The 27,335-nt window shown below is 44.8% G+C and overlaps 2 protein-coding genes and 1 long non-coding RNA gene across 6 annotated transcripts in view; 1 reads left to right on the top strand and 2 right to left on the bottom strand.

The window, feature by feature from the left end:
• LRRC39 (leucine rich repeat containing 39) overlaps positions 1 to 6,568 on the bottom strand; it is a 15,487-nt gene extending 8,919 nt beyond the window's left edge. Inside the window, exons 1-5 of one of the 4 annotated variants that reach the window (XM_083620507.1) lie at positions 5,710 to 6,568; positions 5,181 to 5,345; positions 4,639 to 4,744; positions 2,686 to 2,842; positions 1,060 to 1,196 (exon numbers count right to left, since the gene is read on the bottom strand). In XM_083620507.1, the coding sequence (XP_083476633.1) occupies positions 1,060 to 1,196; positions 2,686 to 2,842; positions 4,639 to 4,744; positions 5,181 to 5,341 (561 nt within the window). In that variant the 5' untranslated portion in view covers positions 5,342 to 5,345; positions 5,710 to 6,568. Of the gene's footprint in view, positions 1 to 1,059; positions 1,197 to 2,685; positions 2,843 to 4,638; positions 4,745 to 5,180; positions 5,520 to 5,709 lie in introns of all 4 variants that reach the window. The other 3 variants (XM_083620509.1, XM_083620510.1, XM_083620508.1) reach the window with 3 other exon arrangements.
• LOC310765505 lies at positions 5,776 to 7,689 on the top strand. The gene is made up of 2 exons (XR_014549619.1): positions 5,776 to 5,882; positions 7,215 to 7,689. It is a non-coding gene; the product is annotated as an uncharacterized lncRNA (long non-coding RNA).
• On the bottom strand, positions 7,480 to 27,335 carry DBT (dihydrolipoamide branched chain transacylase E2). Its single transcript, XM_083620495.1, has 11 exons — positions 27,221 to 27,335; positions 22,932 to 23,055; positions 21,416 to 21,491; positions 20,022 to 20,203; positions 18,624 to 18,751; positions 16,108 to 16,345; positions 14,680 to 14,846; positions 13,471 to 13,548; positions 11,592 to 11,783; positions 10,581 to 10,652; positions 7,480 to 9,816 (listed from the first exon to the last, which is right to left on the bottom strand). Exons 1-11 carry the CDS (start codon positions 27,269 to 27,271, stop codon positions 9,649 to 9,651), a joined length of 1,476 nt encoding a protein of 491 aa, XP_083476621.1. The 5' UTR covers positions 27,272 to 27,335; the 3' UTR covers positions 7,480 to 9,648.

Below are 27,335 nucleotides of genomic sequence, written 5' to 3'. Positions count from 1 at the left end.
CATGCAGAGTTAACCAATGGTAAATCAGTTAATCAACCGAGATTCCTTTAATCCGTCAACAGCCCTAATTGTACAATGGAATGTGATACTAGGGGATAGCTCAAAATGGCAGCCCTTGCACCAGATCCTTGGGATCTGTCATTGAGCTAACTATTGGACAGTGGTTGTGCAGCAGTGTCTTTATGAGAACTGGCATACCCACATGGCGCTGTACATGGAGCTACTGCAATTTTGACCATTAAAAGGCTTCCACAATTGGATGAACTGTGACAGTTACATTAAATCCACTCTCGCAAGTGGTGTCTCCATGTTGGTGCCACCTGGTTGCAAGGGAAGGGAAGGGCTAAGTTGGCACGTGGTGAAGGAATAGATTCCACATTGGTTGGGTAAGGGAAAAGGGACCCCTGACCATTAGGTCCAGTCGTGGCCGACTCTGGGGTTGCGGCGCTCATCTCGCTTTATTGGCCAAGGGAGCCGGCGTACAGCTTCCGGGTCATGTGGCCAGCATGACTAAGCCACTTCTGGCGAACCAGAGCAGCACACGGAAACGCCGTTTACCTTCCCGCCGGAGCGGTACCTATTTATCTACTTGCACTTTGAGGTGCTTTCGAACTGCTAGGTTGGCAGGAGCAGGGACCGAGCAACGGCAGCTCACCCCATCGCGGGGATTCGAACCGCTGACCTTCTGATCGGCAAGTCATTCCTAAACATTAGGAAGAACTTCCTGACAGTAAGAGCTGTTCGACAGTGGAATTTGCTGCCAAGGAGTGTGGTGGAGTCTCCTTCTTTGGAGGTCTTTAAGCAGAGGCTTGACAACCATATGTCAGGAGTGCTCTGATGGTGTTTCCTGCTTGGCAGGGGGTTGGACTCGATGGCCCTTGTGGTCTCTTCCAACTCTATGATTCTATGATCTAAGTCCTAGGCTCTGTGGTTTAACCCACAGCGCCACCCACAACCCTCCACATTGATTACACTGGTATAAAAATAGTAATTGTAAGCAAGTCTCTTGTCACCCTTGTGATCAGAGAAACGGAGAGAAGGAATATGGTCTTTCCAAACCTGATGGGGAAGGTCACAGATGTCTCTGTTCACTGCCAGCTCCAGTCTTTCTAAGCTGACACAGTTGCTTAGCTCTTTAGGAACAGATTTAATTTTATTGTAACTGAGGATCAGCTCTTGGAGATTTGACAACTGGCCTGCAAAAGTTACGAATGAAACAAAAATTGGTGATGATGTTCACTTGTTAAAAGCTTATTTTCCAACAAATAGCTCTCTGTTTGCATTTCTTAGTGCAGAAAGTATTGACCTGATGTGTAGATATCTTTCCTATTCTAATTCATTCAAGAGGGTTCTGGAAGCTTCTCCGTATGAAAGAAGCTTAATGTTGTTTGGGTTATACCTTCTGGGAAGCTGGTTTGAACTGCTTCTCTTATCTCTTCCAATTAAGGTCATGCTGACTATAAATACAGGCCAGAAGGAGCCTGGGTTTTATTTTCTTTCTCTTTCTATCTCTCTTCCTTCTGGTGTGGTGTTCTGTACATAGCATGCTTACTGCTAAGGTTTAGCCTTATTATGAGTTAAGTTTATAAGGTTTTGTAAGCGCTGCAACTGGATTTCTTATGGACTGTGCCAATCCTGAATGTACTGGATTTGTGACCATTATGCTCATTTGCCTTCAGCACAAGTAAAGCTCTGCTGGATGAAGTACTATTGCCTCTGGTCTGGTTTTTTTGGGGAAATTCTGCTACATGTTTTAAGGCAGGCATGTCCAAAGTCTGTTTCGGGGGCCTAATTCAGCCCACCGGTCGATTTAATTTAATCCAGCCCCCATGGCAGTACAGTGGTACCTCAGGTTAAGTACTTAATTCGTTCCGGAGGTCTGTTCTCATCCTGAAGCAAAGTTCTTAACCTGAAGCATTATTTCTGGGTTAGCGGAGTCTGTAACCTGAAGTGTATGTAACCTGTGCTAAAAAACCTCAACAACTTTGGGGTAAAATTGTAAAAAAAAGCTCAACAACTCTGGTTGGCCCTCACACATGTTCACTTCATCAAAACTGGCCCTCTTTGAAAAAAGTTTGTGCACCCCTGTTTTAAGGTTTTCCTCCCCACGTACAACAATAGCATCCTCTGGAAAAAACCCAGATGAAGACATCAAGAAGGTGGATGCTTTGGAGGGGCCATCTCTGATGGATTTTGAAGGCTCTCTCAATTTTATCTTCAAGACTGTGGAAGTGTTAAGCTGGGTCCACCTCCACAGAGACCATACGGGAAGGCCCTCTCTGTGGGAAGCCATCCCAACAGGAATCCCAATTTATTATTATTTTATCTGACTTGTATACCACTTTATATTTCAAGCAACCTCAGAATGATTTACGTTTCAGCAAAAATCAACAGACTCTACATTTTAAGCATACAGTAGTACCTCGGGTTATAGATGCTTCAGGTTACAGACTCCTCTAACCCAGAAATAGTACCTCGGGTTAAGAACTTTGCTTCAGGATGAGAACAGAAATTGCGTGGCAGTGGCGGGAGGCCCCATTGGCTAAAGTGGTACCTCAGGTTAAGAATGGACCTCCAGAGTGAATTAAGTTCTTAACCTAAGGTACAACTGTATTCTTTTCAACGGGATAAATATTGCTGTGCAAATTCCTGCATTCCCGATTCAGATTTCATGGTTCAACTCACCGATTTCCCTAGGAATTTCTGCAATGGAATTTCGAGACAGATCTAGAACAATGAGACTCTGAAAGCGACCGATGAATTGAGGGATTTTAACCAGACCAGTTCTGTGTAGTTGCCATTCCTGGAGGTGGTTCAGTTTCAGTAAGCAAGAAGGCAGAGTCTAAATTTGCATGAGACAAAACAAGACGGAGATGTCAGTTATCATGCCAGATGAACAAGTACAAGAATCCAATCAGTTTGGTGCCAAATAAGACCAGGAACCAATGCAGAACATATATAGCAAATGAATGGCTACTAAGAGATTTTTGTTTATGCCTATATAGTTTTGACACCTTCAATAATCCAGTACGAAGAATATAGGTAAAAACACTGTTTACAATTTCCAAGATTTGGGGGGCGGGGGGAATAAAAATAGTAAGCATTCAGTATGCTAACATAGACCGGATTTCAATACTGTATATTAAAGTCTATAAATGCCAGAGAGCTCAACTTCAACCCAAACCCTCATTACCCACCACTCTCTGACTACATTTGTAGTCGTTGTACATTGTTTGCCATATTTATTTATTTTATTTATTGAATTTATATGCCGGACGGACGCAGGTAGCACTGTGGGTTAAACTACAGCGCCTAGGACTTGTTGATCGGAAGGTTGGCAGTTCGAATCCCCGCGACGGGGTGAGCTCCTGTTGCTCGTTTCCTGCTCCTGCCAACCTAGCAGTTCGAAAGCACGTCAAAGTGCAAGTAGATAAATAGGTACTGCTCCAGCGGGAAGGTAAATGGCGTTTCCGTGCGCTGCTCTGGTTCGCCAGAAGTGGCTTCGTCATGCTGGCCACATGACCCGGAAGCTGTACGCCGGCTCCCTCGGCCAATAAAGCGAGATGAGCACCGCAACCCCAGAATCGGCCACAACTGGACCTAATGATCAGGGGTCCCTTTACCTTTACCTATAGGTCTCAGGGCAGCTCACAGAACAAAATCAGAATATAAAACCACATAGCATATTGTTATGAGTCCAGCAACTAATGGGCAACCAGTGGCTTAACGAAAGGGAAGAATTGTTATTTGATGGCTTAATCTCTCTCCCTCTTGCTCTTGGGCTGTCTCACCCATCAGGTTTTGGGGAAGGCGTTGTGATTCTGATTGTCACTTTCCTGTGGCTCAAGAGACTCCAGCTTAGAAGCCCAACTGCAACCCGTCTCCTCCATCCCATTGGACTCAATGACTGCTGAAGCAGGCTGAGAGGAAGGTATTCCTCACACAGAAGATGAGTCTCGCTATTGAAACAGAGCAACGGCTCCTTTTCCAGGCTGAGGGCGACTGTCGCTGAAGCAACATCAGAGCTCTGCTCTCATGAAGTCTTCAGCCTGAGCCTAGCATGGAGCTGTCTAGGGTACTCCTCTGCTTGGCTGAAGTCAGCATTCACAGCAGAATAGCACAGAGAGACCATTAGAAGCAATCTGCAGCTCGAGAGCATCTGATGGAGAGAGAATGAAACTGGAAGCTGGCTTAGGGAGCTGCGGGGAGCTCAGCACTGTTGATGTGGGAATCTGATGCAGGATTAGTGACTGTGCTTCCTACTTTTGGAAGCCTGTGTATTTCCAATGTGCTGTGCTTCTGTGTATAAAAAAATGATAGTATAGAGACACACATCTCCAAGCATGCACACTAATCCAAAATAAAGGAAGGCTTTCTAGCATAGTCCCTGGAGCTCTTCTCCTCCAAGGAGACAGGAGCATATAACAGTAGAATAAGTCAGTTGTACCCAACATGGCACCCTCTAGATGTTTTGGACTACAATTCCCATCAGCCTCATCCAGCGTGGATGATTGTCAGGGATGATGGGAGTTGTAGTCCATAATTACTGGCAAAGCTTGGATTAAACTGATGAAGTGGAGCACTGAAGCCGGGATAACATTGTAAAATGTTTCATTAGCAGCATCAAGCAAATGATACCTTCCATTCTTCCTGTTCAATCTTTAAAACAGCCCTTCCGTCTTCTGTGATAACTTTTTCTTTGAGCTTGGCCAAACTGACTCTCTCTTCCCAAACAAGCGTCAGCCTAGAAAAAGGTTGTAACATATTTAATATATAGAAGGGATTTTTCTGTGGTTGGGGCCCTGGCTCTCTGTCTCCTATATTATTAGTTTTCAGACATCAACCGAAGACATTTTGAATTACCTAAAGTTTTACAGTTTGATAACGAGATGCTTAATCCTCACAAGAAATATGAGTCGGTGTTCCATTGTTTTTGAATTTTAATTTTTAGCTCATACACGTTTTGATTGAAGTTTGGTGCACTTTGCTTTCTGCTTGCTGTCTATTGCCATGAGCTCCTTTGGAGTTCCAGGGTATTCATAAATACACTAAATAAACCAACAGATCAGGCCTTCAAAGGAGATAGTTCAACTTAATATGTTGCTCCCAATGAAGCTAGGAAATCAATTTCTAAGTTGTTTTTTTGGGGAAGGAAAACTCAAGTCGTATTGACAACCTACCTCTCTGCAGACCTCTGACTGAATGCCTTTTGCTTTCGAAGCTCTTCGCTGATTTTCTGGATCCTGACTTCCCAAAGTGCCTTAACAGCTGTAAACGTGCCGACACAAACTGACGTTTCAGTCGTGGCCCTTCCACCTCCCGGTTCAGTGTCTGGTTTCATTTTTCTGCATCACCGTCGCATACAGGGGCGTCACACATGAAAGAGGAAAACCTGGCGAGACCTTCAGTGTTAAGAATCGTTGATCCCTGCTAACTTTCAGTAATAATAATAAAAAACAATGTACAATGAAAGTGAGGGGGTTCCACAGCCTAAAATGATCACAGCCTCCTTCGCAGGCCTATGTAGTCAAGCAGACAAAAAGAGGAGAGGCGAGTTATTTATTTATTTTGGACAAAGCCAATCTCACAATTGCTCAGCCGTTTCAAAAGCCTGCTCCCATTTTTAGCCACAAAGCAAACAGATCAACAAATCCGTTGGTAATGCATTCACCTCAGGCGTTTTAACGGAAGCATTTTGTAATGGCTTACCTCAATTATTGGCTGGTTTTCCATGACCCCCCGATTCCTGTGCGACAACAGAAATCGGCCGCAAACCCTGAATGCTTTGCTAAAGCCATTTACAACCTTTGTACCAACTATGGAAGAGTGAAATGCAACGCCTGACAAGTTCTAATTTTAACTCACGACGCTGGCTGGGAATAGTAAGTATTGCTGTGACCAGGTGTCACAGCCCTCTGAAGTATCTCCCCAATTTTGAATCCCTTTCCGCTTTTCAGAACTCGTCGTCGTGTTCCTACAAGTCGAAGAAAACTCAGCTGCTCTGTATAAAAAAAGAGTTTTACTATATTGCTACTATAATACAGCTGATTATGATTGGTGACACGAATCTAAATCCATGAGGAATCCTGGATAGAAGAACTGCAAATCTGGGTATAAAACAGCAGCCATTTTTTAGTAAGCAATAATGGGGAACACCCAGAAAGGCTCGAACAGTTTATTGTAAAGTTCCTGGCAGTAACTTCTCTCTCTCAATCCGCCTTCAACTTTCTTATCTTTGGCCAGAATTGGAGCAAGGTCACCCCTCCAGAGAGCGTGAACCCTGCCAACTTTCAGAAGGATAGCTGCAGAGACAAGGGTAGACATTACAGTATAGTTTTTGGATGAATGAAGAAGTAATCACTTAATCTTCCCTAGTGTACTGTGGGCAGTTCTGTGAGCATGAGGGGTGATCCTGCAAAATTGCAAATAGATCCAGGTTTTTGTAGTCAGGACCTTTAAAGGTGACTCTGGGGTGAGAAGAACAATAAGGGGGGCATTTTTTTACCAGCCAGGGCTGGCAGTCACAAAGGAGGTCTCTCTTCTCCCTCCACAATGAGGGAAAGTTCCTTAAGATTAGAGATCTAAGTTTTGCTCTCTGTCCTAAGTACTGGGACTGAAATGCACAGGTAAAAAATTAGAACTGACCCTTCAGTCACAATGGGGCCCTTTATATGTCCAGCTGTCCTTTGTCAACAACAATTGCCGCTGTTTTTTGTGTTGAATATATGCTATATGGGAATTTATGGACCTAACAGGTATCTAAAGCCATCTGCAAATAACAAAATATGCATTTTATCAGAGTAATTGTTGAACTGAAATACGATTAAGAAGTATATTAATAGTGAAATACAATTAAGAAGTATATTAATAGTGAAATAATCATTAAGCTCTAACTTAAAATGAGTTTTTATTCATAAAAACTTAATAATGCAAACACATTGGCATTTGGCAATAACCAAAGTTCCTTTAGAAACACAATTTACAAAGACTCATAATTTGGGGGGGGGAGGCAAGAGAGTGGAGCCCTAAGCTATAGCTTGTTTAGCGTATACATAAATCCTGGCTGTTGTAAACACTATAATGATTTGCTTCGGTGAAAGGAAGTGAGGAGGGCAACAGAAAAATTGGCATTGCCCAGCCAGATTCTTGCAAAATCTCTTGGTCTTCCCCTACTTCTGATATTCCCACCCATTACTGTCCATTTCTGCTTGTAGCTTGATCTTGCCGCAATGGCACGTTTCCTCTAGGATCTGAATTTACATCCACTTTTCGATCCAGTCTATGTGTCAGCACGCAGGTAAAAAGGAGGCCGAATGCTGTTGCACTACGGAAAATCTTTAAAGAAACAAGTTTCTGCAGATGAGCTCAATCGGTTGCTTTCATGCGATGAGATGAATAGTGTGTTTTCAGGACTTTGTCCCGGTTTGTGGATTTATGTTCTTGGTGGATTTAAAGCCACAAAGTACCCTCAGATAAAGGTTGTAATAAAAGATTTATTCAAGAATAGAAAACAATTTAAAAGAAATGTTAAGACAGTATGTAGTAATTGTTTTTTAATCGGCAAAAGTGAATACAAAATTCCTCACAGATCTATATGAGACTTGAGTATTATATCACATCTTTAGGTTTCTAAATCTCAAATATTTTACCTCAACTTTCTTCTCACAGATGACAAGAGGAGTGTTTTTTTTAATAAAAAATTAAAAATCAACATATACTATTCAGAAGTTTGTAGGGATGTTTAACCAAATAACTTTTCACAATGAGGATACAGTACAATATTGTTTGAAAATACGCTGTGTGTGCAGTACTAAGCTTCCGTCAAGCATTTTGAGTGTATGATTATTTCCCATATGATTTTTAGAAGCTTATTTTATTTTCTTTCTTTAAAGTGCCTTTTAGTTTCAGTCACGTACAGCCTTTAATCCGGCATGCTCACTTTTAAGGTCACTTTAAATCTCCCTAAACAGTTGTTCATTTGTGTATTGCTTGTTTCAAACCCCTTTCTGCTTGTATCTCAGGTTTTCGCTGTTCTGAACTCCAGTCCACAACTGCACAATAGAGTTGGAATAGCCTTCCGAGCAGATTTGGGAGACAGTATGGGGGGCAATTCCTGTGCACACAGCGACTTAACGGGATACCATTCTTCGGCTCTAAATGCACGTGCAGAAAAAGGGATCGTGAACTCCAGCGACGCTGTGGAAAATCCTCAGACGAAACCACTTAACAGTTGACGCAGCTTGAACCCAGCGTCTCTTCAAAGTATTCATTTCATGTGAATGGGCAAACACCTTTCTGCTGTATGTCTTTACTTCCTACTTAACAGCCTCCTTTCCAAACCCAGGCATGCACTCATGTGGAGAAACTTAACGCAGGAATTGGCCATTGGCAAATTTTTTTATTGTGCTGGCTCAAAATGTGCCTCCCTGATCACAGGAAGTGATGCCAGCCATGTCTATCTGTGGTTGCTTGCTTCACAAATTACATTTGTCCACACCAGAGGTGCCAGCTTGCGAGGGCGATGGGCTGATGTCACACATGATGTCAGAGCATCTGGAGGAGCCGGGGCAGAGCTGGACATGGCAGCCACATGGCTTCAAGAGCTCCTCCTCCTTCTCCCGCTGCCATTGGCAGGGGGCTGTTTGGACCCTCCTTCCCCTCCGCAGCAGGAAGAGGAGGAGGAACTGGCTACGGAAGCTGCACCGTGCTCAGACCTCCTCCTGTTTTTTGGACATTGGGCCCCCCAAAATATTGGGGTGGTGTCCAAAAGAGCTGGGCCCCCAGGGGTCTGTGCCCCTGGTCCACAGCAGGATGCGGGGGACAGCGAAATAAACAAACGTATTGTGCAAACTATCCTTTGGGCACCTCTGTTACATTCATTAGATTTCACACAAAATACCTATCCATACCATCTTGATATGGAGCACCAATGACTGTCCAAAGTCAACGCACTTGGGATTCTGAAGAACCTCCATTTTGCATGAGTTTCATTTATGGCTCCTTAGCTAAGCTGTACCCTGTATGAGCTTCAAACTTTACTCCTATTGGACATATTCCCATTTGCCGACAGAAATTAATTTAGGCAGAAAGGACGTTTGGAAAAGAAACGTTAGCATCAATAACCAATGAAAGGCCATCCCTGTGTATTTAATAAAATAAGAAATAAAAGCATTTTATTTGAACATGATTTGTGCGTTTGTTGCATCAGAAACTTGGTAACATCCCTTTTGTTTTGTGAAAGAGAAAACCCTGTTTCCAATCAAATTCTGAGAAAAGATTAATCTACCAACAGCAGAAGCAGTTAAAAAATAAATGCTAGTAACCTTCATCTGGCAATGTCAGTGTGGTGGAATATGGCCTGTTATCAACATAGATTTCTCACTGCCGCACCAAAGAGCCGAAGTATAACAGTCTGGTATGACAGTCTCTAGCCTAATAATTTACAAACTAACCTACTCAGCCTGACAAAATGTAACAGCTAATCAGTACACTGACCGGTGATCAGAAAGGCCTATTGATCACACCTTGTATGTGATCACAGAATTCACACACTGAATTGTGAAATGTAGTATTTAAGGACACTTGCTAGCATAGCTAGCTTGATAGCAGTTTCAAAATTTAAACAATGCACCCATGCATTAGTCCTCTTTATTTTAGATCCAGCAGCATGAAAGCAGGGTTCTCCAAGTAAGATTTCCACAAGTTGGAAAAACGGGACATGGTAGCGCCGTCGATAATTCTGTGATCGGCCGACCAGCTCACATTCATTATCTGTGCTTTAAATATTTCACCTTTTGCATTAAACCGAGGAAGGCCCTAAAAAATCCAGGAAGAAAAGGAGAGAATACTAATGGAGTATTGTTAATACATCAGAACTCTCTAACACCTTTGGCTATTGACCTGGATACGCAAGAGGCCCTGAAATTAGTCAGATGAGAGTGTTTCCCCTCTTGACTCTGAAAGCTTGCCTCACAAAACCAATAGTATCACTCAGAAAACAGTCAGTTGTGTGATTTTTCTCTCTCTAAAGGCCTCAACTGAGCAGACAGCAAATCTGCAATTGAGGAAAATGCTCGTATTTCAAGTTACTTTTACAGAACAATCCTGTGCATATTTTCTCAAAACCAATTCCCACTATGGGGCTTACATCTTAGGAAGTATGTTTGGGGCTGTAGGCTTATTGAGCAATCCAAACCCATCCCCTACTGTGGGGCTTTGTGGAGCAAGTGCTCATCCACAGCCCTGACTCTTCACAGTAACTGCAGCAGGACAATGTGCCTTTGTAAAACAGCAGCAAGACTGGTTCAAAATCTGGCCGCTCCTCACAATCAGAACACTTTGAGTTTTCACTGCCCCTAGGTAAAAACCAACAAACGCTTGCAGAGCGTCGTGACCACTGCTTTTTTTCTTAAAAAATGTTTAGGGGTACTCTCATTTTCCTACTCATATTGAAATACTGCCCCTTAATGAGGCCAAACTTAAGATTCACAAAATGTGAATCTGGTCGTGACAATGCATTCAAAAACGTATGGGAGTGATCAATACTGAAACTGTAGGTTTATCATTCAGAATCAACATACTTGTATTTTCCCCAGAGCGCCAATAGCTACTTCAGGAGGAAGAATTACGGGTTTTGCATAGGTACCGCCAATCTGGAAAATAAAAAAATAAAATAAACAAGCATTTTTTTCTGATGACATCTGTATTGGGTGATCTTTAATTTGGGGGAAACAATTCCCCCCCTCCCAGCCCATGGGTGAAGCTGTGCATGTTGAGTTGTTTGCTATGTGTGCTCGCATGTACAGTGGTACCTCGGGTTAAGAACTTAATTTGTTCCGGAGGTCCGTTCTTAACCTGAAACTATTCTTAACCTGAAGCACCACTTTAGCTAATGGGGCCTCCTGCTGCCACTGTGCCGCCAAAGCACGATTTCTGTTCCCATCCTGAAGCAAAGTTCTTAACCTGAGGTAATATTTCTGGGTTAGCGGAGTCTGTAACCTGAAGCGCATGTAACTCGAGGTACCACTGTACATAACACCATTACTCTTCATGGGGGGGCCCATACCACTCTCTCATATTCCAAATGCCCTGTGAGGAAGAGAAGCAACAGCAGACTGCAAGGTCAACGGATACCTTCGCCATCTCCACTCGTAGCTGTTTTCGCCACCCCTCCTCCACCCACCACAGAGACCATCAGGCTCCACTGCCCTGTTATGAAGTCCAACAGGACTATCTACTTTGGCAGAGGTGGGTATCATCTAAGCTGGGCATGGGGAATCCAATTCCTCCCAGATATTTTTGGGATTCCAGCTCCCCTCAGCCCTAAGCATGGCCGATGGGCCAGGGATGATGGGAGTTGCTAGCCTGATATTATTATCCATCTGTGGGAGCCTTTTTCAGCTTAAAAGTAGGGTATTTACATAACTGAATATTCATTCATCTAACCCCCTGTCCTCCCAGGGGCTTAGTCCCCAAAGCTAGAGCAGTTTCTCCCTCCCCCGTGGGGTAATAGTTTGTGGCCTGGTTGTATTTAAAACAATATGGCTAGATATGTTTCTAGAGTTGGATTTTAAAAGGCTGTTCAAACTCACTGTGCCAATGTTGGAGAGTGTGAATGTTCCCCCGGTGAGGTCGCTTGTTCCCAGCTGATTCGCAGACCCCAGGCTCTGAAGGCGATTTAATTCTGAAGCAATCTCATATACACTGCAGGCCTGGACATTCTTCACGTTAGGGACAACTAGGCCTTGCCCTGTATCCATAGCAACTCCAATGTTGTGAGAAGCCTAGAATGAATGAATGAATATATAAAAAATATTCCTCTTTGTTTTGGACAAGACAGAATTTCTCTTCAAGATGTAAGAAGGCATGACCACTATATTCTCCCTTTCCTGCTCCATAACTGGACTTCAATTCATGCAATGCTAGATGCAGCCAGTACTGTCAACTGAGCCGGAAAGACACGGGTTCAAATTCCAAGTCTACCAGCAAAAGCTCAAAGGGTGGCTCTTGGGTGTATTGCTCTCTCCCTCAGGCTGACTTGCAGGGGTGTTGAGGATAAGATGGGGTTGGGGGGAACCACATATGCTGCTCTGAACTCCTGAGATAAAATACAGGACTTTAATTTTAAAAAAAAAACAACAAACCCATGCAAGCTGCAAACTGCTGTTGAGGTACTCCCATAAGCACCCTGCTTGCTTGCAGTACAAACTATAATTTCCTGTATCTTGTTGGCATCAATCATGAGAGACAATGGAGTGTGCCTCCACAGGTGAAGTCAAACCACTGTGTTAGCAGCACCCGAGTGACCACCCTGGGATGCAAGCCTGGCTAGTGGGCATGGAGATCCTGGGCTGCTCAGACAAGAAGATGCTGTTGCCTCACTGATGCAGTCCAAAGCAATACGTTTGGCACCAGCTTGGCTGCAGGCGTTGCCAAAAGGAGGCGTCCAAGACACCGTCCAACCACTTTAGGGACTCTATTCCAGATTTGTGTTGGGTTTACTCCTTAGCCTTTTCTTCTCCTGAAGATATCACGCAAGGCAGTGGAGGTTTAGGACCAGAGTTTTCCTTCATCCTCATCCTCATTTTTAATTTGTATACCGCCTTTCTATCTTACAATTCTCAAGGCGGTTTACAAGTTGAAGAAACAAAAAATGTACATCTTATAACAATCTAATGCAATACAAAAATGTGATAATAAAACATAACTTTAAAATAGGCAGCCTACCTCAAAAAAAGTAACATTCAACAATCAATTAGAATAGTATAATAATATCAACATATAAAAGTTAAACAGAAATCCACTCAACAGTTACAATAATATCTAAACTATAATCAATAAAACAAAGGCAAGCCGCAGTACACAAAATAATACAATACACATTGAGAAGCAGAGGGTGGGACAAGGCAGATGGAAGGAGGACTTGCCTGATGGAGTCTCTCCCCTCACAGTTCTTCCTCCAGGAACAGCTCCCTTATGAAGACTCCTAGGCCCGGAGGTGGGGCAAGGCTGGTGGAAGGGGGCCTTGCCTGATGGAGTCTCTCCCCTCCTCAACGGGCTCCCTTTCTAGGTTAATGAGCCCCATCTGCCCTCCATGTAGAAACTGTCTTCTCGTCCCCTATTGGTCTTGTCCGCTCAATCCACTGGAGCCTGTCTTTGCACGCAGGGGAAGTCTTTAACCCCAGGAGTCTGAGGCCTATTGGCTCCCCTCACCTGGTTTAGCCGGCCAGTCAAAGCCATTCCCAGGGTGTGGCTCCTATCGCATGCTGGCAACTTCAAGGAGCCACAGGTGAGAGCCAAGTGTGTGGGGGGGACGGACGACCCAAGGTGGACAAACTACCCCACAAGGAGCACAACATGTCCCCCACCAGAGGTACTACCCCTCCCCTAACACCCCCTCCCCGTATCTAATCATCGTAAAACAGAGCTGGATCTCCCTTAAGAATGTAACAGGAATGTCAATATACAAACCTTGTAAGTGATGTTTTGGCAGTTTTCATCCAGCGAAGCGTTGAGGATCGGATAATGTAATAAGGCTAAAGAAGCAGCCTGTTAAATATTTTTTAAGAAAGACAAATGGGATTATTCTAGTAGCCAGAGCCAAGAGGCTGCATGCTTCAGAAACTGTGCAACATAGCTTCTGCATACGTGTACATAGGGAGATATTGGTAGAGCATCCGTTTTTCATGAAGAAAGCTCCAGCATCTCCAGGTAACCCTGTGAGAGACGCCTGTCCGAAACCCTGGAGAGACACTGCCCATCAGTGCAGACTTTACTGAGCAAGATGGACCAATGGTCTGACTCAGTTTAAAGCAACTTACTATGCTCCCAAGGGCTTTTGATTGAGCAGAGGTGCCTACTAATGCAAGAGGAGGGGATTTTATTTTTTTGCCAATTCTCCTTTCTCCCTGTTCCGGCACGTCCCCCAACTCACTGGAGCTGATGGGGGAAGAGGGAATGGGCAGAAATCATCTTCCCCTCCTCTTTCAATAGCAAATGCCTCTGCTGGATCAAATGCCCTTCTGTGAGCTGGATTTATCCCCCCCCCCACACTCAAAATCATTCCCCTCATTTAAATAAAAGTGCCTAGAAGCCCATAGGCTTTTCTTTATCTAGCATTTCAGTGGAAATGTCTCCAATCAGAGTAATTTCTGGTATTCAATGGAAAAAATTATTGGATGGAAGATCCTTTTTGTTAATTACAACATTATTGTGAACCACCCTGAGATCTTTTGATGAAGGGTGGTATAGAAATCAAATAACAACAACAACTCCTGAGGCACTCCAACCCAAAGAATTGCATTTTGAAAGAGGACCATGACTACGCCTCATACTTTTCAAAATATTTTGAGAAGCATGAAAAAAAAATCAAGTTTTTTTTAAAAAAGGTCAGTCTATGGTTGCAGCCAAGCATACGTGCAAAACTAAATATGTTGTCGGTGTAACAGCCTGTAAGAAGGAGTGCTGTCTACCAGTTAAAGGACTCTTATTATTTATTATATAGATTTCTGTACTGACTGTCCACAAAAATCACCAGGACATATACATTAATTATCTCCCTTGAAACTTATTACAATTTGATGCATTTGCATCTTATCAAAACTACTGTACGGACAGCTTGAGATTCTTACAAACCCCTCTCGTTTTGCACATTAGCAAGGCCTGCTGGTTCCGCCTCACCTTTAAAAAGAAAGGCATGAAGGTGAGCTTAATTCCACGTTCGAGCGCTACAGGTTTCAGCTCCTCTCTCAGCCGGACAAGTTGCGTGAGATCAATCTCGTCGCAATAACCGAAGTGAGGAATTTTCAGCGCTGCAGACATGGTTTTCACCATGACCTTCTGGAATCCTGGAAATAAGGGGGAGAAGAAGAAAAACGAATTCCAGTGATGTCCAGGTTTCCTGCCTTGCTTTCCATCTTCCTTCAAATTTATTTAACAAAATTTATATGCCACTTAACTGATGACGATGACAACCTCAGACATAGGCATCAAAACTATTAAAGGTAAAGGGTAAAGGGACCCCTGACCATTAGGTCCAGTCGTGGCCGACTCTGGAGTTGCTGTGCTCATCTTGCTTTATTGGCCGAGGGAGATGGCGTACAGCTTCCGGGTCATGTGGCCAGCATGACCAAGCCGCTTCTGGCAAACCAGAGCAGCGCACGGAAACACTGTTTACCTTCCCGCCGGAGCGGTACCTATTTATCTGTTTGCACTGGTGTGCTTTCGAACTGCTAGGTTGGCAGGAGCAGGGACCGAGCAACAGGAGCTCATCCCGTTGCAGGAATTCGAACCGCCGACCTTCTGATCGGCAAGTCCTAGGCTCTGTGGTTTAACCGACAGCGCCACCCGCGTCCCATCAAAACTATTAAAAAGGTTAAATATCGCAGATGGGACTCCAGTAAGCCATATGAGAAACTCGGGGGGAGAAACCATATGAGAAAATACCTTCTTATTTATTTGCGGAAGACTGCAAACAGTAAGAATGTATTTGCCCAATGAACAGATTACAGCATCCAAGGATGTTGTACTGTTGAGGCTAAGTGTGTACAGACTTTATCAATGCCTGGGTGGGAGACGTTTTGAGAAGGACGCGTGGCCATATCTATGGTTTGGTTACCCAGAGTACCAGGGTAACCAGAAAATACACTATGTTGGCACTGCACCACAACAGGGTGTTGTTCTCCCCTGCCCTGTTGCATGGTGATGTCACTGAATGCCAAGGCTTAGAAGTCTCACCAAGACAGTGTCTGGATTAATTTTCCAGGAGTCAGGAAGATAATCTGGTGATTCCTGATAAATATGAGAATAGATGGGAGCAGGGAGCAGACCTGCCAGTCTTTGGAAGCTTCCCTAAGTATCAGTGCCTGAATGAGCTCTCCCAAAAATTCTGCATTGCCATTTTCCTGGATTCATCTCTAACTGTAACAAAAAATTGCAGCACATCCCTCAACATCCTACTGGCATTACAAGAGGAAAAACACCAGCAATGTGCTTCGCTACAAATGCAGAAACAAATATTCATGTTTTACTTGTTCAGTTGCCCTTTACAAATATTTTACACATGCTGTTCTATATTAGATCCTCAGGAGGTTTCATTAATTTATTTACCTGAAACTGCCACTGTTTTATCTTTCTGTGAAATTACGACAGGTTTGGAAATGGGCAGAGGGATTCTGGGCGTCTTTGGCTTATCTGCTGCAGGCTTCGGTGTTGGCGGCGGCGCGACAATTTCAGGTTTTGGCGATAGAGGTAAAATAGCTCCCGTCTGTTTGGCCAAGTAATTGAGAATGTCTTCTTTGAGGATACGGTTATCTTTCCCTGTTCCAACAACTTCGCTCAGTTTAATCTGAAAGACAAGAGCACAAGCTAAAGAATTCTGGATATAGGGCATGAAGAGAGGGAACGCGTCCTTTTTATTGAAATAGCAAAAAAAAAAAAAAAGAGAGAGAGAGAGAGAAGGCAGGCAAGTTAAGCGTTTGAAGGATACGTGGGGCGTTTCCAACTTCGGCATCCCCTCAGGGCAAGTAATTCCACTTGCACAACAGAACTTGCCCTCTCTTGCCCCCATGCACCCCCCCCCAATTTCCTTTGCAGAAATGGAAAGCCTTACGCTGATGGAATGCATTGGTTGGATACTTCCCTCTGCAAATATTTATAGGTACTTCATTAACACTGAATACACGTGTGTCCAGTCATATAATCTGAAAGCATCTAATTTGCAGGATTGTTGAAGCTGGGTGAGTGTGGAGCTGGGACCGGTAACCCACCCCCTCCCCAAGGAATCCACATACTCCCTTAAATTGGTGTACACATACATGCAACCAAATACTGTGAACCAAAAATTCTGTATCATCCATTTGCTCAAGGCTACACGGGAAATGTGCTGCGACAAAGATCCACACACAATTCCACTGAGGCTGCTAAAAGCTGGGAGAAGAAAGGATTTAACAGGAGATATCTTCAAATATTTGATGGGCTGACACATCAATAAAGAACAAATTTGGTTTTTGTTGCTTCAGAGTGTAGGGCCCGAACCAATGGGTTTAACTTATTGGTGCGGACAACTTTAGACTAAACATTAGGAAGAACTTCCTGATGGTATGATCTATACAACAGTGGAACAGATTGTCTTGAGAAGTGGTGGATTCTCCTTCAGAGAAGCTGGGTGGGTGTAATCTCCTGTAAAAGGTAAAGGTAAAGGACCCCTGGACAGTTAAGTCCAGTCAAAGGCGACTATGGGGTTGTGGCGCTCATCTCGCTTTCAGGCTGAGGGAGCTGGCATTTGTCCACAGCTTTCTGGGTTATGTGACCAGCATGACTAAACCACTTTGGGTGCAACGGGACACCTTGACAGAAACCAGAGCACACGGAAATGCCGTTTGCCTTCCCGCCACAGCGGTACCTATTTATCTACTTGTACTGGCATGCTTTCAAACTGCTAGGTTGGTTGGAGCAGGGACAGAACAGCAGGAGCTCACTCCATCGCGGGGATTCGAACTGCTGACCTTCCGAATGGCAAGCCCGAGAGGCTCAGTGGTTTAGACCAAGAGCCATCTTACCTATAGGCACTAGGGGTGTGGAGCACCTGGGCGCCGGGCTCTCAGGTGCGCCAGGCCAAGAGTCCAGGGCCCGAGAGTTGAGTCCAGGAAACAGTCCACCCATTGGTCGGAGCGCTACGGCGGGCTTTTCTGCTGCGCCGCAAGTTCGGGGGTGACTGAGCCAGCGAGACACTGAGGCGGCCAACTGGCTCCACCCTCCTGTGCTCCTGGGACTGGGCAACCTGGGGGGGGGGGGGAGCCTGGGTGGATCTTTGCACCCCGGCGCCACATATGCTTAAGACAGCCCTGTTTAGACCACAGCGCCACCTGCGTCCCTGTATTTCCTGTACTGGCAGTGGGCACCTTCCAAGTCTGATTCTACAGCAGATGGGACTACACTGCCTGCCTCACATCTTAAACTCCCCGTTTCTGTTTCCAGGAACTCCTTGAGGATGGACCAGGCTGCTTCAGGGTTTCTTCCAAGGCTCTCCCGATTCTGGGAGCGGCATGAAGGGTTTCTCCTGATGACATGGGACTCAGAACATCTCCTGAACAAAAAGGGCTCGTCATTGTGTGCCAATGGGCGCCGGACTGCATGCAAAGTCATACGTATCATATATCACTAAGGGACTCTTGTGTTCTAACGGAACTATTCTGCACAAGAAGTAAATGGCTTCAAAATTCCTGAAGCCACTTCATCAAGTCACAAGTGTTGCAGTGCAGCCCTCCAGAGCCTCTCCATGCTCCATGGAGTCTCTCGGGCCACATTAATCCCCAGCAAGCCTCTCCACTGCGTTTGACATAATATAGCATGTGGTGGGTGGAGCTTGCCGTAAAGCCCAGCCCACAATATGGGAGGTGGGGCACTAACATACAGGAAGGCAATGTACCACCTTCAGCCACCAAGAAGTTACCTACTCCTGTCACAAAGCATCAAACCTTCTGGTCAGCTGTTACATTAGCACAATCGCTGTGTTAGCCGTTACGTTAGCACAGCTTGTGAATGCATTACACCGGGCCCTGCATCCCTCCTCGCGAAAAGAGATCAACCGCAAGGCAGCCCGCTTCAGTGAAAAGGGAACGCACATTGTTTTCCATGGCAAGGCGGCGGACGGCAGGAGTTGCCAAGGTTTTGTGGCCTTTGATTTCCTGGTGGGTCTGCTCTTCGTGAGACACGGCAGGGGTTTCGACCACGTCCTCTTCGGGAGCGACATCTGCAGGTTGGACACAAAGGGGTTAACTTTAAAACGCAGCACTGAAAACGGCTGTCAAGGGAAAGGAGAACGTGGGTCAAGTGACAACGCTGTCAGTTTACTTTGTTTAAGCTTTGGAATGTGAAACGAGACCGTTTGCGTGTTTAGATTACGGCATGGTGTTTCCTTCCTTCACACATCGCTGGAGTGATGTGGGACAACACCCCAAGGGAGGCAGCTTCCAAGTTGCCCTCAGCTTGCCCTCGTCTCTGGCCAGGGCGCAAAGATATACAGTGGTACCTCAGGTTAAGTACTTAATTCGTTCCGGAGGTCTGTTCTTAACCTGAAACTGTTCTTAACCTGAAGCACCACTTCAGCTAATGGGGCCTCCTGCTGCCGCCGTGCCATCGGAGCACAATTTCTGTTCTCATCCTGAAGCAAAGTTCTAAACCCGAGGTAATATTTCTGGGTTAGCAGAGTCTGTAACCTGAAGCGCATGTAACCTGAGGTACCACTGTATACAATTAGCTCCATGCATTCAAAGGGACTTTAGGCTTGTGGCTCTGCAGCAACGGTGCGTCATAGCATAGCAGACAGCTAATGGCTTTTGAGACACCTCAAAGCAGTTTGTGACATGGACTGGGTTTGTAGGTACAGAAATCCAGGGTTTCCCACTATCAGAACGAGCTGCAGTCTTGTGTGCGCCTATTTCCCCTCTCCTCGTCTTTTGCACGCCAGCAGGACAAGATTGGATGCTTCTGATTTTAAACCACTGTGACGTACAAATGGAGGGAACTATGCTTTTGGTTCTGAGAACAAGCTAGGACCTGAAAGTATGGTTTGAACCTGCCTTATTTTCACCAACCAGAATTTAACCAGGCCAGAATTTCCCAGGTTTCAGATGCCCTAGTGGTTTCTATAAAATGCAAGGCAGAAGCTTCCAACCAGGCCTGCAAAAGAGGAAGAAGGGGAGAAGATGCAAGCCCAAGACTTGTATATGGCCAACAAGAAATAAGAACCCGAGTCTGCTGCTCAAAGCCCTTGTACACACTTGAAATGGTTCTCTGAATCCTGACTTCTGTTTATAACGTAACTGAGTGACCAGGCTCTAAAAATGAATTGAGAAGTGCATAAAACTCCCCCCACCCCCTGCCTAGTGAAGAACCTCCTGCAACTTGCAAAGCACTTGGAAACAAGAACTGGTTTTATGTTTTTAAAATTCCCATTTACCTATTTCACATTTGATTCTATGAGACCATCCTGACAGAATGATGAAATCCACTGACGTTACCTTTCAAGGCAGCTGTTTCTATATCCACTAGCGGTTTCCCCACATGGGCAATTTCGTCTAAGTTGTAATGGAGTTTTCTAATGACGCCATCGTAACGGCTGGTGATGGTGACAGAGGCTTTATCGCTTTGGACTTCACAGATGCTGTCAAACTGGGAGACGACGTCGCCTTCTTTTACATACCTAAGAGAAAAGAAAGACCTGCGTAACATACACGGCAGAAAAGCCGGAGGGTTATCAAAGAACAATGGGACAATCGGCACCTCTCCTTTTTTAATGCTCCAAATAGGTGCTGCAGGTAGAACCATGGGAAATATGGCAGAAATGGGTTGGCAGCATTGAGTAAAATCATGGTTTGCTGATGTTTCAGGAAAGGAGCTGCTTTTCCTCACCTTCCCTCTGATTGCTGTGGCAACCTTGATTTATGTGGGGCCCCTAGCATAGCTCAGCCCCCCCCTTCAAACTGCCAATGCACACTCAGTTTTATGTTTCCTGCACAGTGTGTGGAAAGACCCTCTGGTTGAAAGAGCTTGTTCAAGGACGTGGTTGAGGTCCACCTTCTCATCCTCCTCTAATTCTGGCCAATTGGTTGTTCCTCGTGTCTCACTGTTATCTTCCGTGGATACAGAAGGATATTTCCAAAATTATGTGGAAGTATTTTTTAGTGAGGGAAGCGGGTGGCGCTGTGGGTTAACTCACAGAGCCTAAGTCTTGCCGATCAGAAGGTCGGCGGTTAGAATCCCCGCAACGGGGTGAGCTCCTGTTGCTCGGTCCCTGCTCCTGCCTACCTAGCAGTTTGAAAGCACATCAAAGTGCAAGTAGATAAATAGGTACCGCTCCAGGGGGAAGGTAAATGGTGTTTCTGTGCGCTGCTCTGGTTCACCAGAAGCGGCTTAGTCATGCTGGCCACATGCTGTACGCCGGCTCCCTTGGCCAATAAAGTGAGATGAGCGCCGCAACCCCAGAGTCGTCTGCAACTGGACTTAACGGTCAGGGGTCCCTTTACCTTTACTATTCTTTAGTTGGATGCATGCAGAATGCAACCTCAAGCTATACTCTTGAAATTAGTGGCCTTCAAATATGAGGGACCATTTCTCCCCATAGTGGGTCATGTGCCGGTCACTGTCAGAAAATAGGCCTCTGCTCTATATGGCTCAACCCTTGCCAGATGACAACAGTGATGGCTAGGAGCCGAACTTTAACCTGCAGACTGAAAGCTTTGGAGTGCTCTGCCTATCAATGTCCTTTTCTTTGTATGTGTGTTTTGTGAGGGGCCTCTTGACACAATGAGATTCCTGCCTTAACACAACTCGAACATCCTTTCCTACCCTATACCAACTTGTCAGGGAAGTGCAAGGCAAAGGAAGCCTTGTGGCATGAAGCGAGGAAACCTACCATTCTTTCACCGTCACCTCTGTAATCCCTTCTCCAATATCCGAGAGCTTGAACTGGACAATTTGGCCATGTGACACTTGGGGAGGAAAAGACAAGGGAACAAATGTCAAACAAAACAACAGAACAGCAGCATGGAGTAGCTCTACGTACAAACTATACAATTCTTACATTACATTAGAGTCAGGTCCCAACAACTGCTAATTAGAAGTGCAATACTGTCCCCACTTTCTAACCTCTTTATTACATTTAAATCTCAATCTTCTTCACTTGTGGAATCAAGTTGGGGTACACAGGGTTCTCAGGCAGTCTCCCATCGGCCTTGCTTAGTTCCAGGCGTTTATTTATGTAGTTATTTATAAACCTCACTTCCCTAAAGTATATTAAAGGAGGCTCAATGCACACAAAACATAATAAAACCACTCCCATAAAACTCAAGCAGAAATATCAATAAAACATCAACAGCAGGTACTGGTGGGTTAAAATTCTGATTGGGAAGACCCGTCTGAACAATTTTCAGAAGATGTGAAAGAAGCCAGGGACCGTGCCTGCCAAACCTTTGGTGGCAGGCAGTTCCGCAGGGCAGGCCTTGCTCCATGAAATACTTGGTCTCTAGTGAAGGCATGGGGAACCACCAGCAGTGCCCCATCAGAGGATCTCAGTAATTTGAGGTGGAGTAAAAACTATCAGACGGTCCTTAAGATACTTTGGGTCCATGTTGTTCTGGGCTCTGTGAATTAACCATGTATTGCTGCATAATTTACCTCAAGACTATGTTCAGTGATGCTTACTGCAGAATGGAGTGCTTCAGGGTTTCAGCTACTCCATCCTAATCAAACCTCACTACCAGTCGTCGTCCCCTCTCAGTCAGCATTTCATGGCCACTGAGCACACCAGTCTTCTCTGAGCTATTTGGGACTCCTCTACCACGCATGAGGTTTGTTCCTCCTCACCTCTCTTTTAGGTTTTTTGGCTTTTTGCAAACCTTGGGATTTCCCCAAGTACAGTGGTGCCTTGCAAGACGAAATTAATCCGTTCCGCGAGTCTCTTCGTCTTGCGGTTTTTTCGTCTTGCGAAGCACGGCTATTAGCGGCTTAGCGGCTATTAACGGCTTAGCGGCTTTAAGAAAAAGGAAACAAACTCGCAAGAACTCGCAAGACGTTTTGTCTTGCGAAGCAAGCCCATAGGGAAATTCGTCTTGCGGAACGACTCAAAAAACGGAAAACTCTTTCGTCTTGCGCGTTTTTCGTCTTGCGAGGCATTCGTCTTGCGAGGTACCACTGTATGCTGATACCCAGTGGTGGCTTCCAAAACAGACTGAAGTTGGGAGGGCAGTGCCCCATTTGCCCTAACGGGACACCATTCACTGTCCATGGCTCCATTTTGGCTGCCATTTTGGCTATATAAGTCCTGGCACTTGGAGAATTGAGATTGCTCCAAGTATATGTGTTGATCCTTCCTTTGGAGTGACAAGAACTCCTAATAAAATAAAACAATTTTATGTGTGAAAGAAACTCACCAATAGTTGTTCTGAACAATCGGTGTGGATTTCGATACCTCCATGAGGGCTTGTCAAGGCCACAATTGTATTTTGCCTTTAGCGAATGGAAGTTACTGTACAATCTAATATGGTGGACGCAGAGCTGGCAAAGGAAACAAAAACCAAGCCTTAGAGACAAGCACGACTGAAATTGCCACTTATTCTCTTCTTTCAATTTGTCAGAAGCGCACAGAAGCAACTTATTATTGGGGGAGAAAAATGACAATTAAAGTTAGCAGATGTTATCATTTGCATCTTACTCATTGTTATTAATTGCTTTGTTTCAGAAGGCAAATTCTGCCATATTGTGTGTTCATTGGAAGTTAACAAAAAAGTGAAGATTTGTCCTTAAAATCCTGAGGGGCCTGTATAGAAGAAATGTAAACAACCATATTAAAAACTACCATCAGATTCCACTAGCTCTGGGCCATGGGCTTTGGAGTCAACATGGAACTCCGTATAAAGAGAAACTGCCCCCTTCTCTTCAGTTTTGGGCAATATCAGGAAATGTACGTCCACAGTGCATCTATGGACCATGCTCCAGCACTGAAGAGGTAGCCATTTTGTATCTTACAAGCTCATCAGAGCTTTGAAGAGGTGACCAAGAAAAAACCCACACCAGCAATCTGTCTGACCTCAGCTGTGGTCCCAATCACTACAATACAGTATTGTTTACCAAAATCACAACTAGATTAATGCTGCAATTAGGTCAAAATCAGCAGTGAGAAGGTGCAACTGATTATCTTCCATAGGTGCTTACTTACTTACTTAGGGCACAGATACGTAATCTTATTGTCAGTGTTATTCTCATTGGATGTAAACTGCATGTATTTGCTTATTACTTTCTTAGTGAAATAGTGGGAAGGGAAGGAGAATTCCTATGCTGAGGTTCTCAAGCTGTGGAGGAATGCAAAGGAGCAGGTGAGCTGCAGAAGATCTTCTTTTGAGAAGCTGGAGAGGGATGCTCAGCCACAGAAATGCATCAGGTCTCATCCATCCATCAATGGTGGGAGGAGTCACAGAGGGTTTCCTGCTCCCAAGTCCAGTTTTGAAGTCATTAGGACAGTGAGAGAGCATCTACAGAATAATCTACAAGGCACCGTTTTCCCATTTCAAAAATGGCACAATACTCAAAGAGTTGTTGTTTGGCACAGCTTCCCAAAAGAGATCAAGATGTCTTAGAATCAACCTAAAATGGTTTAAAACAAAAGTTAACCGCTGGGATTCCTAATAAGGAAGTGTAGCAGGTCCCGCAAAGTACCTCAAGCATTTCACATAGCAAAAACTGAGAAATGATCTTCTTGGCAAGTCCAGGAAAGAGGAGACCTGTGTGGGAAAGTTGGCAATTGCGTGTTTAAATGTGGTACCTTTAACTCCGAGTAAAGATTTCTCAAATTCTCTTCCCTCCTATACTAGGAAGAAATTTACAGGACCATCAGAACATCATTCCATGTTACTGGTTCTTCTGCAATGCTTCCCCAAAGTTAGCCCATTATGGGGGAGGGGGGAGTATTGCTGGACAAAAAAATAGGCCTGAACATTTGGGGTACAAAGAGTTACCGGATTTCAGCAGGATGCTAAGGGACTTGCACTGACTAGAAACGAAGTAGTATGTCCACTCCAAAAACATTTGCAAGTGTAAACAGTATTGGTAGTGTGGTCATGTATAACCACTCCAATACCATCATAAGCACAAATCACCCCGTGACTAAAGAACTGAAATTGGCAATTTCAGTGTCTATCATCAGCGTCTTAAAAGACCAACTAATTTTGTTCTGGTATAAGCTTTTGTGTGCATGCACACTTCTTCAGATACCATGAAAGCTTATACCAGAACAAACTTGGTTGGTCTATAAGGTGCTACTGGACAATTTTTTATTTTTTTATTTTGACTGCGACATACCAACATGGCTACCTACCTGAATCTATCATGAGCGTATTAACTACTTTCTGAAGTAAACTTCTGCCAAAACTTTTTTATACAATCTGAAGTCAAAGTAGACTGCAGCAGCATCTCAACTCACAAATCCTGCAAACCACACACAAACTTGCACCAGACATTAAATGAAATCAAAACACCACACCAAGATCCACACAGCAGGCTTGTTCTCATTCCCAATCCTTTACATTGGGATTAGGTATCGGACTATCATACAATAGCCACAGCTCACAGTGGAATTCAATGGAATTATCAAAGAAGCTTAGACTTAACTAAGCACATGCATATCGTTTACCAATTCAAGTTATCAAGTTCTGACTGTATGACAGATTAATCTGCATGTGCGTAGACAAGAATCAAGTGAAGGATGTACTTGCAGTTAGTGCCATGCGGCGCAGTGGGTCAGTGGGTCTGGCTGTTAACCAGGAGGTTGGTGGGTCAAGTCCATCCAGGGATGGCTGCGGGCAGGATTCCTACATTGCAGGGGGTTGGACTAGATGACCCTCAGGGTCCCTTCCAACTCTATGATATCAGTTTAACAAAAGTTTGCTAGCTTGAATACGTTGTAAAATACCCATTCACAGTGTTCATCACAAATGGAGAAGACACACATGGAATCTAATCATCATCCACAAATGTCAGCTCAAGAAGAGTCCCTCAGTGGGTTCACAAAGGACAGGCCACTGGACAAATGGCAGGAGGTCCTGTGACAAGATCTGAAGTTTGGATGCGGGTGGCAGGAGGGATGCGGGTGGCGCTGTGGTCTAAACCACTGAGCCTAGGACTTGCCGATTGGAAGATTGGTGGTTCGAATCCCCGTGACGGGGTGAGCTCCTGTTGCTCGGTCCCTGCTCCTGCCAACCTAGCAGCTCAAAGTGCAAGTAGATCAATAGGTACTGCTCCAGCGGGAAGTTAAATGGCGTTTCTGTGCACTGCTCTGGTTCGCCAGAAGCGGCTTAGTCATGCTGGCCACATGACCCGAAAAAACTGTCTGTGGACAAACGCCGGCTCCCTCGGCCAGTAAAGCGAGATGAGCGCCGCAACCCCAGAGTCGTTCGTGACTGGACTTAACTGTCAAGGGTCCTTTACCTTTACCTTTTTTACTGTATGTATAGACTGCCTGGGGACCATACATAAGCTGCCCTGAGCTCTTCGAGGACTAAGTGCAAAACATAAACAACTTGACATTTTTTAACCATAATTTCCTGGTTTTTTTGTTTTTCCCATTTCTAAATATTCATCATGTAACCTCAGGCAGCATACATGGGGTTTCTACGACATCTCCCAGTCAGGCACCGACCACACCTAGACTCAGCAGAATGGGGACTTGCCTGTCTTTAAACCACCAGTATTTGTCCCATCATCTGCGACCTACCCAGAGGTATGCTGCCTCTGTTACATGGAAGCTCCATCAATCCACCAGCACTAACAGTGGTTGGAAAACATCTTTCATTAACAAATCTGTTAAAAACTGCTGTGGTTTTCAAAAGCCTTATATACAAATAGGAATGTGGCAGGGCAGATTTTATACTGGGAAGTTTCAGAGAGCTAAGACTGCAAAAATGGGCAAGACAGCAGCAGCGGTAGGGGGTGCTGAATTCTTCAACTTCCAAAACTGAGGAGTGCTTAAAAAGTTGTAAGGCAAAAGGTATTTCGGTTACATCAATATAATTTAGCTTTGTTGGCTAAGCAAAACGTGCAACAAATTGCGCAGAAACCATTAAAATGGATTGGTGTTATATATGTTGTTATTCTTATTTGCTATCACCTTACATTCTCAGATGGTAAGATTAACATGATTTCAGTTCTGCAAAACTAGTTTATGTGCTTTTTTAAAAAATGGAACGCAGATCTACCAAGCCAAATGTAGTCTGGTCACAAAAATAAGAGCAGATTTGAATTCCTCGCATCTCAAAAGCGTATTTTTAAAGACACTGCTCATGGGAGAAATCTGCAAAATTTTAGTTCAACCCCCCTAAGATGACACGCTCTACCTACTGCAGCAGAAGATCTCTTAAGGTGTTACCGACAGGGAAGCTTTTGGGAGGGGGGTGGGGAGGAGGATCGACCACAGTTCCCCACTTTTGACGACCCTGATTCAGGTGACCCTTCAGATCCTTGCAACCCGCCTTGAACAACCATATGGCGGGCAACCAAGGCGCTCAAACACCCGCAATCACTGGCAGATTTCAAGGCAAGGTCCTCCCAGATCTCTTGCTTTCCACAGAGGAGGATCGCTGCGGCGCGGGATCGACTGAGGAGCTGCTCTTAACCCACCCACCCCTAACCTCCCCCATTTCTCACGGGCTTCACTGCACTGCCCCCTTACCAGGCGCCCCGTCGCCTTGTAAAAGCTCCTCAGCCCGACGGCTGCCGCCATCTTATTCCGGGGGAGGGAAGACAAGAGAGAGGAGAGACCCTCGCCTCCCCACCCCTCCCACCTG

Source organism: Podarcis filfolensis, assembly GCF_964270895.1.
Source record: "Podarcis filfolensis genome assembly, chromosome: 6".
Classification (NCBI taxonomy): domain Eukaryota; kingdom Metazoa; phylum Chordata; class Lepidosauria; order Squamata; family Lacertidae; genus Podarcis; species Podarcis filfolensis.
The sequence above is the reverse complement of the archived record's forward strand: the minus strand, read 5'-3'. Positions and strand labels throughout refer to the sequence as shown.

Bases quoted from the DNA above. Each gene is read 5' to 3' on its own strand.
- DBT (XM_083620495.1), bottom strand. From the start codon at position 27,271: ATGGCGGCAGCCGTCGGGCTGAGGAGCTTTTACAAGGCGACGGGGCGC. The intron at 16,346-18,623 runs GTGCGTTCCCTT...CTTGTCTTTCAG, and splicing joins GCCTTGCCATGGAAAACAAT to ATTAAACTGAGCGAAGTTGT. The intron at 13,549-14,679 runs GTGAGGCGGAAC...AATATTTAACAG, and splicing joins TCATGCCTTTCTTTTTAAAG to GCTGCTTCTTTAGCCTTATT.